This window comes from Aspergillus japonicus (assembly GCF_003184785.1).
Source record: "Aspergillus japonicus CBS 114.51 unplaced genomic scaffold BO86scaffold_57, whole genome shotgun sequence".
NCBI lineage: Eukaryota > Fungi > Ascomycota > Eurotiomycetes > Eurotiales > Aspergillaceae > Aspergillus > Aspergillus japonicus.
In genome coordinates this window covers 139,449-148,755 of record NW_020291694.1, presented here as the reverse complement: position 1 = coordinate 148,755, position 9,307 = coordinate 139,449, and the positions used below count along the sequence as shown (strand labels likewise).

Genomic DNA, 9,307 nt, shown 5'->3' with positions numbered 1-9,307 from the left:
TCACCTTGGCTACTAATTCTGGATGAATTAACCGGTCTACTAAAATCTCAGTCCGTTGCTCCTCCAGTCTAGAGAGATTCAGTGTTGAATTACTCCGTAGTCTCCAAAAGTATGCAATAGACCCAATGAAAGGGCAACGTTGCCAGTCCAGCGCTTCCGTAGTCGTAGTGCTAGCGGAAAAAGGTGTTGCTAATTATGACATCTTCTGGTGGATAATAATAGCAGATTCTGGGGTTGGTTGGGGCAATTTACAAGAGCCAAATACCAAATATAGATAATTGTGCATGATCAGGAATCCCACTCCTGGTAGCATTGATCAATCAGTGCTCGTGGATCAAGCCCGAGCGGTTAACCGATGCTAATTAAGGGATCTTCACACTACGGAAGCCCGAGCGTCAAGCACCCGCTCCCCTCATGCACGGGCCGAGTTCTCCCCACCTGCATAGTACCATCTTACCAAGTGAGAAAGAAACCCCGTTTCAACTTTCTAGAGGTTAACCACTGGCTCTCACCACCTCCAAAATCCCACACCTCAAAGCTTGGCGTGTCTCATTTGGCGCCCGGAACCCATGCGACCAATAACTTCGGCTGAGTACGCTCTCTTGACAGCGCCAATCTCAACTGATTGGAGAGCATATTCAAGTGAGGGCAAGTTGGAAACGCTCGAGTCTACTGCCTCCTGGTGTCTCCATGGTCCTTGAGATAGACCCAGCGTCTACGGGTGCCGCATCTCAGAGGAAAAATAGCCATTACAATGAGCCTGAGCCTGATAGTTACGGTCACCTCTCCATTGAGGGAGACTGAGAAAGGAAAACTGGACCATGTCAAGAACCAGGTTTTTTCTTTTCTCTGCGCCGCCCGCAAAAGACAGAGAACTAATTGGTCGGCATTCATATAATGATTCGCTGAGCATAGTATCTATGAGTTTCGATTATCCGCCAACCTCAGGTTCGCGCTAAGGTGAACGGATAGACCCTGACAGGAACCTATGGGCACGAGTTAAGCTGATAACCCCTGCACCCATCAATACTGCGCGTCTAAATATCGCAAACGACTCGACTCTTTAACCACATTCCCCTTGACTATCCATTCAGTGACCTTGAACACAGTTCCCAAATTAGCTTTCGCGCTCTGTTTAGATGCACTATGTCAACGGTGATTTGCTGCTCATTGGTTTCTCCACACAATTCGCATATCAGATTCGTTCCCGAAACAATCTCCCTTGTCCGACAACCGCTGAGTTGCGCAAAAAATAGAAACCGTCAAGGCAGAGGCATGCTTGTGCAGATGTACTATCTACTTTATTATATCTAACATCTTAAATTTCATCATAAAGAGGTGTTCAATGCCACTTCAGATCGAGTTTCATCCTCTGAAACAACATCGGTCAAGAACGGATCTCGAGGATACTTCAGCAGCTTCGTCTTGTCTCATTGCTTCACCTCACCTTGGCGGCTGCTATACAGACAAGCTCAAGCCGCGTCATTTCATAGGGGCTTGTGTTGTATATATCGTTCGCTATCACCCAACGATGTCACACGCAGTCGCATCTTCCTCGAGCCAGCCTCTGGTTGACGACGGCTATCAATCTGACGGGGCTGCATCCGATATATCTGATGCGCCCATTGAGGAGAACGAGGCCATAGTCAAGTCTTATAGGAGGTCTCGCTCAGGTAGAGCTATCCCTGCTTCGTGAATTGGTCTCTTTAGGGCTGAGATGTCACTGTGTTAGCATGTGCCTTTCCACAACGATGCTGACTATAGGACATTCTAGGATGCTTCATTTGTCGTTTGAGGAGGAAGAAATGCGATGAGACTCGTCCCGTATGCGCATCGTGCTCCAAGCTTAGTCTGAAATGCGATTACAAAATGCCTCATTGGTGGCAGAATCCGGAGCTGCGCCGAAGGCAGATGGATATGATCAAGAAAAGGGTTCGTCAAACTAGAATCATGAAAAAAGAGGGAAATTTAGAAGGTATGCCAGAAACACTTCTCCATTGAACGGTGGTCTAATTAGGTTTTCGCTCAGAGTATATGAACCGAGTTCGCGCTCTTGCTCAAAAGCCACCTATGCCTGTGGAATTTTCTTTCAATCAACCAGCTTTCCTAGAGCAACAGAGTGCTTTGCTACAATCACTCCCAACCTCGGCTATGTCCAGTGGCAGTCAATCCAAGGCTCAGCAGGATAACCTTTTGACTAGCGCAGCTCTTCCTTTGACCCCGAGTTTCTTTCCCAGCTCCACGTTCAATCAGAGCTCGCTCTTTACCCAGGGTCCTGTGCTGCCTACACCACCGGCTTATCCCCAGACCCTGTGTCTACCACCGACTCCGGTATCCGCACTTCCAACCGCAACATTTGGAACGCCTTCAATCCCACAGCTCTCGACATTCACAGAAACGCCTTGTCCTCTTCAAGCTCAAAGCTTTGCCCATGCGCAATCGGTGGGCTCGGCTTGCTCTTTACCATCGAAAAATTCTATGGGAGTGGCACAGCTGTCGTCGGGAGCGCTACAACTTCCTGGTTCAAGCTGGCTTCCGCCAATCGTCGGACCACCGCAGCCTGGGTCTCAGCAGCCGTCCAACCAATTGAGCAATGCGCTATCATTGCTTTTAGGTGGCTACAGACCATTGTCTGAGTCATTGCGCAGTCTGATATCGGTGGAAGATCGAGACCGACCACTTCTCGACCATTTTGTTGACAATGTTTTGCACACCTTGTTCCCATTACTGGGGTTGACACAGGCTTCTTCTCTACATACCAGCGAGATATTGTATCTTATGCAAACCAATCGCTCGTATCTCCACTGTTGTCTTAGCATGTCGGCGATACATCTCAAGAACAGTATGCGCCTGGAGGATCAAATGGACTTTGACATTGTTCAACATCGGTACGCGGCGATCTCGCAGCTTTCCCGACTTTTGAACCGTGGAACCGGGCATATACAGGTCATGGATGCAACGTTGGGGTTGATATTTTATCACTGTTCCGCGGGTACCTCCGATGATTACCTACCCGACATTCCATGGAATCAGCACTTCCGAGCTGTCTCGGACCTTGTCAAGAAACTCAATTGCACCCCCAGCCAATTCAATATTTCTCTCATCGCATGGATCGATATTATCGGAGCTACAATGCTTGGTACCACACCGGAATTTGCTCATACCTACCGCACTAAGCATTTGAGTGGTATCTCATCAGGGCTCCAACAGATGATGGGGTGTGATGATCGCGTGATGTATCTGATCTCCGAAATCACTTGCCTAGAATCCCTCTACATTGAGGGTCGAGTCGATGACATGTCCCTTTTCCAGCACGTATCTGCTCTTAATTCACAGATCAACTGGACCGAGCCCTCGAATCCCGCAGTCGAAAGCCCTTACACGTCAGAAGGGGTGTTGAAACCGGAGCAACTTACCAAGATCGTGACAGCATTGTTCCGCATCGCAGCTCGCATTTATGTTCATAGTATTCTCCCTACGTTCGACAGCTACGATCCTATTATTATGAGCTGGATCACATCAGTAGGAGAGATTCTGCAATGCATTCCTGCAGGCCCAACAGGCTTCGACCGTTGTTTAGTCTGGCCTCTATTCATCGCAGGTATCTACTCGGTGCCTGCAAGCCACTTTCGCAAGACCATAGCCGAACGGGTCGCAGCTCTCGGCTTCCTAGGTCATTTTGGGAGCATCAGTCGCATGTATCGTGTACTGAAGCAATTCTGGCGGGTTGCGGATGAGACAGCCTCATTTCCCGGAAGTGGCACCAAGCCTCGCAAGCACCAACCCGCCCCTGCATTGACAGCTGACGGGGTAGGAGTGCAGCCGGCTGAACAGTGCTCGGAGGAAGGACAGTATCCACATGAAGAAACCAAGAACCATATTCACTGGCGCGAGATCATGCGAAAGAAAAAGTGGAATTATCTGCTGATGTAGTCAGTTGCCGCCGCTAAATAGCGGATGCCGTTATACCAACCTGTTTGAAAATCCATTACCACTGGTCACTAGTCAAAGGCACGGTGCATGTGTCAATTATTGATCACACTGCTCACCTTCGATGGTATGAAGCATCCGACACAATCCGCAGTCCCCTCACATACCTGCATGTGTGACCCCTCGATCACTTTGAGCCCCCGTTGACATTGTTTATCTCTAGTACTTGATTTCTCGAGACGATTCTCTGCTGCAACAACTCCTCGGGTCCTGCCTTTAGCAGCTTCACTCGCTACCGCTGCTTGGGCCGTTTCATCTGACTTGACTACCCTTTTGCTGCTTTCAAATCCCTATTGCCGATTGATTAAATGTACTGGGCTATGCAATTATGCCCTTGGTCCCCTCATCTCACTTCTTCATGTTCGAATTCCCTTCCCCATCCCTTGGTCTCGCTATTTCTCTTCTCATTCTCTCATTCAAAAACCCGGCTCTTCACGACTTATATACTAGCTTATACCCTCTTTCATGACCTATTGATGATATTTGCCTTCTTATTCTCTCATTACACCAACTTATTTGGCTTGACCTTATTATGTGGCGTTTGTGGATATCCTTAGCTACGAGTTATCATCATTTTAATGCGATTTGTGGCTTCCCAGAATTAACATCCAACACCATGTCCGCGTCTCGTTGGGCAATCCTTCGTAGCAAGCTCAAGACCACGATGGTGCAACGTCTAACCAACACAAGACTCAGAAAAGCCAAACTCCCCTCCAAGGTTCAGCCCAACCCACGACATTTCAGAAGCATCTGAGCGTCAAGCGCTTCCAAGCCCAGATCTTCTCCCACACTCTCGACGACACAAACAAATACACTTCAGCTTATCATCCCGCGGCTTTCAGCCAAGAACCCCATTTTCTGGATCTGAAACCATGCACCCAACCCAATCGCCACGCGAGATATACTGACACTCAGCGCAACAAGGCGTAATGGACTCGAAAACCGGACTACCCGCCCTTAGGCTAGCCTTCTACGAGGCATATCAACCAAATTCGTTCGATGCTATAGAGAGATCAACAAAGGGAAACCAATAACCCCCGGCCCCCAGATATCCTGGCGCACACATCCGGACAAACAAAAAGAGTTGGTCGCAGGAGACATCTACCATTCCTCTACCGTCTCTATCCATACCCTAGCCTACATACCCAATAGCCAAGCGCGTAAACCACGACAACATCCACAAAACCAAGCCCCTATAGACCCACGGAAACTCCATCTACGCGCCAGGATATGACTCAAAGAAACATTACCGCCGATATGTCATAGCCATCCCACTCGCAAAAATACAAAGCCCCAACCAGACTTCCAGCCCGTTTTCCAGCCCGCTTTCCAACAGCCTTCTCTCACCATCGAAACCAACAAGGTATCCAATCCATAGATCCCATTCTTGCGCGCCAAAGGATTTTCATTTTTCTTAGCGAGAAAGCTTCCCTTCGGTACTGGCGATGGCGAAAATAGACAGGGCTCTGAACCCGAGTCATGGACACCGGGGATCATCATCATTATTCCTCCAGCTTGGCCCTTTGCCGTCTACTTCCGTCGACCACGTGCCATTTGGCGCCGCCCCCGGCCGCCCCCGGCGACTCTGAGCCCTAGAGCCACCGAGAAAAGTCACCGTCAAGTGGGGCGACGGGAATGCCCCGGGGCGTCTAGATGTATAACTACCAGTTCACTTACCACTGTAGCCTAATTCAGCAAAGAGTTTTTGGGTAGGTAATACGGACGGAGTACAGTGACAGTATTATCTTCAACTTCCAGCCCTCCAATAGCCCCGGGCGCGGAATTCCTTCCAACAGAGTAAGCCCGCGCGTAGGGGATGCGCATTGGTTAGTGGGGCGAGGCTCCTTTCCGCTGGTGGCTTTTGTACTTACTTGCAGGCTCGCGCCTATTTTCTCAGGCTCTCACTTCAGGTAAGGTGCTGGTTTTTCGAGGCTGGGTTGGTACTGTACACTAGTGGGGGGCGCGAGGGGGGCGTTGCTGGGGTCCGCGCGCTTGGGGTGGGGTCTATACCTACTTGGGAAGATGGGTAGGTAATCCTTTGATTACAACTAACTTGACCACTGGGTGTATTGGAAAATTTGGAATGGGAAGGGGTATGAGAGATTGTGGAGTTTTCTTTATTGCACAGGATTCTAGGTATTGGTGGTAGTGGTTGGTGGTAGTTGGTGGTGGTTAGTGGGTGTGGGATGTAGTTATCGCAAGGAATCAAGGTGTAAACAAAGAGGCAGGCAGAAAAACACGCACGACGACCAAAATATACATGACAATGTGGTGACAAGAAAGGATGCTCACAGACTGAACAATCAACCGTAAACGCCGCTGCTGACCTCCCTAAAGCGCCACCGGACGTCCTCATGCATTTCCTGGTGTAATCCTTACATACCGACAAACCCAAGCAAAAGAGAACAGAGTCGTAAGTTCTGGAGGAACAAACATAACATAGACCGCAAAAGCATAAATCTGAATAAAACACCGTCCGCAAGTAATGCTAGATTGTAATCAAACAAGGTGTAAAAAGAGATTGACATCCCTGTCTTTGTGGGACATCACATCATAACTAAGTAGTTCGACGACTGGCGTTCTTTCTCCTCTTGCCTTGAGGAGGAGGATCGAGTTGTGGCGCGCGCTTATACGTGATAGTAGTGGTCACCACGTGTCGAATGCTGAATGAGTTTCCGACATCACTGACGGGGGACTCGAACTGCCGGATGCGCCACTCGGAGGGTGACAACGGTGACCGCAGTGGGTGTGCACTTCGAGGAGACTCCGAAGTCGGGGTGCAAGCATACGGCGGCGGTAGGCGTAGATGTTGTCCATGCCCTGAGCTCTTGCTTGCCCATGGAGGGGATGGTGCACGAGGAGGAATAGCTGCACTACCGACTTTCTGGCAATGACTGAGAGGAAATGTGGTTGAGGTGGTGCTCGACGGAGTAGAAGATGGCGGCGAGCGAGGTTTATCGAGCATGTATTTGGAGAAGTTTGCACGAGACGACGTTGGGCTGGAGAATATAGGGCTAAATGTGTTCAGGAAGTCTGTGTATGCTGGAGGAGGAGTGATGGTGATCTCGGTCTCCTCGTCTTTCTTCTCGATAGACGGTCTGTCCAGATCGAGGCATGTTGTGTAGGTTCGCTCCCGAAGCTCAGAAGGAAAGCTCATATTTTTCGGTGTAGTTAACGGATGCAGGATTGGCTTTGTCGGACCCATCATGAAGAGTAGAGCGAACGAGCAGTGATTATAATTGGCAATGAGTTGTGGGAGGGCACAGGAAGAGACGATCTAATAGAGTAGGTAGTCGGCGCTGAGCCTGTCGAATGGGGCTAATGTTGAAGTTGTTGTGATTGATAATAACAAACGCTGAGACCGCAGGTAGCAGCCAGCTTTATCTAGCCAGGCAGCGTAAGATGTGAGGGTTCGCCCAGGTGGCTTGATGGCGACGACAGGATCTGAGAATCGCGGTCAGAACCCTATACAATGCGTAAGATATCAGGCGTAAACATACCGATGCGGTACCAGACAGTAACGATACACCTGCTAATAAGTGTCGGTAAAAATATCTAACTCAAGGCGGTTAGCATGCTCAGGTGAGTCTCGAAATAGCAACAAGACTCAAGAGACGATCGATCCACTTACTCGTACAATAGAAGCCGTTGTAAGGCAGATCCAGCAGCCGTGGTCAACACACTAGGAAACTAGTGCACAGGGTGTAAAATGGCAAATAGTCTATTCTGCAGCTGTGGTGGCGAGTTTTGATGGAAGAGGGAGAATCTCCGGCTAGCGGAAAAGGACAGTCCAGCTGCACGCTCAATGGTAACTATACTAGCAAGAAAAGAGGGGCTGAAATTCTCAGAAAGATAGACTTTTGTAGATGGACGGAAGAGGTGAATCTCAAGAGAGAGAGAGAGAGAGAGAGTGCACTTGTCCTTATAAGCTTTGACCTGATGTCTCCGTGTCGCTACTACACTCGGCCTGAGTCGCTTCTTTCGCATTGTCGCGCGCCATCTGAATCACATCCTACTGAAAAAACTCCTTTCCCCAGAGATCTTGAAGAGCATCTTGCTACCATTTCCTACTTTCTTACGTCTGTGGTTCGTTGTATCAAGCCGCGCGGTTCTACAGCCACTGCTGGACCCCGTCGTCTAGTCCGGGTTGAAACACGGGGTACAACCATAAACGTGCATCGCGCTGTGCTAGGGACAGACACGGTATAGCCTGCAGAAAAGACAACCGGGGTTGTCATCAGTGGAAACCCCAGCACTAGGGCTGTGTTCCAATTGAAGAATATGAAACGAAACCGTCTGTGAAGGTCTTGTTTCATGTCGCAGCCCCTTACAGCGCTCAGACAACAGTCACGGCGCTTTGCGAAAGAGACATTTGGACCCTGAGCGATAGCGTTAAGTGTTTGACATAGTTCATATCGGACTTGACCAATGTACACCATCCATCTCCGGGGCTCTATGCTTTAGAGATCGTAAATTACTACTACCAACAACAACTGCATTGAAATTGTATACTTGTTCTGGGGTCATATCAACCCCTCCTCTTTACTACCAGTTTTAGCGCCGCCGGGAACAGCTTCGTGGCATAGCTTCAATAATGGGCGGTCGGGCTACGCGCCCTCACGGCCATACCCATCATGTTCCCTCGCCGCCAGCAAGTCCTCCTTTTGTAGTGCTACAGGCCATTGAGTACCCTTCCATGAACGATGCGAGGACATGCGAGCAGTGAATGGAGCAGAGATAAGGTCATCAGAGTAGAGATGAAAATGAACGCATACCCTTCGGCTCGCTTGAACTCACTAGCGCCCGTCCCTGGCTGTGGCAATCACAACCAATCCATCAATGGACTCCTAGTCCTTCCGACAATGTATGATATAATATACAAAGACGTCTCGGCGGTTAAATGGCTCAATGGCCGACAGTATGCATTCAAGGAAGGATGGTTGAACTATAAACAGTAACACTCTGAAGTTATCTAAAAGGTTAGGTTGCTACTAGGTAGGTAAGTACTTCTGCTAGCGACCTATGAAACGCAATGGTACTGGCTGTCTTCCTGCGTAAAATAGCCGCCCATGATTGACGTGCCACTAGTGAGCGTGCGGGCTGGCATCCACTAAATCTGTAACAGTCCAAACGCCCGGGCCGGGCCTGCTGAGCGCCAATAAGCTGGATGGCTTCAGACCGGGGGAGGTCAATAGGTGTAAAGATTGGATTACCACGGGACAAACTGCCGTGCTTGAAGTCTAAGAATAACTATCCCTGCAGATCAACTGTCCGCTATTTTTAAAACAAGGATATGTTGGCATGGCTTCTTAACCTC

The 9,307-nt window shown here is 49.3% G+C and overlaps 3 protein-coding genes across 3 annotated transcripts; 2 read left to right on the top strand and 1 right to left on the bottom strand.

Annotated features, from left to right (window-relative positions):
- Positions 1–1,531: 1,531 nt before the first annotated feature.
- On the top strand, positions 1,532–3,933 carry BO86DRAFT_421548 (C6 transcription factor rosa; the record flags this gene model as incomplete). Its single annotated transcript, XM_025675286.1, has 3 exons — positions 1,532–1,673; positions 1,775–1,975; positions 2,030–3,933. 3 exons carry the CDS (start codon positions 1,532–1,534, stop codon positions 3,931–3,933), a joined length of 2,247 nt encoding a protein of 748 aa, XP_025524390.1.
- Positions 3,934–4,116: 183 nt separating this feature from the next.
- BO86DRAFT_180484 (uncharacterized protein) lies at positions 4,117–4,595 on the top strand. Its single transcript, XM_025666591.1, has one exon. It carries the CDS (start codon positions 4,299–4,301, stop codon positions 4,545–4,547), a length of 249 nt encoding a protein of 82 aa, XP_025524389.1. The 5' UTR covers positions 4,117–4,298; the 3' UTR covers positions 4,548–4,595.
- Positions 4,596–6,097: 1,502 nt separating this feature from the next.
- Positions 6,098–7,468, bottom strand: BO86DRAFT_391762 (uncharacterized protein). Its single transcript, XM_025672667.1, has one exon. The coding sequence runs from the start codon at positions 7,193–7,195 to the stop codon at positions 6,548–6,550; it is 648 nt and encodes a 215-aa protein (XP_025524388.1). The 5' UTR covers positions 7,196–7,468; the 3' UTR covers positions 6,098–6,547.
- Positions 7,469–9,307: the final 1,839 nt, after the last annotated feature.

What these genes read in the sequence shown, in the direction of transcription:
- BO86DRAFT_180484 (XM_025666591.1), top strand. Translation starts at nt 4,299, where the DNA reads ATGTACTGGGCTATGCAATTATGCCCTTGGTCCCCTCATCTCACTTCT.
- BO86DRAFT_391762 (XM_025672667.1), bottom strand. Translation starts at nt 7,195, where the DNA reads ATGGGTCCGACAAAGCCAATCCTGCATCCGTTAACTACACCGAAAAAT.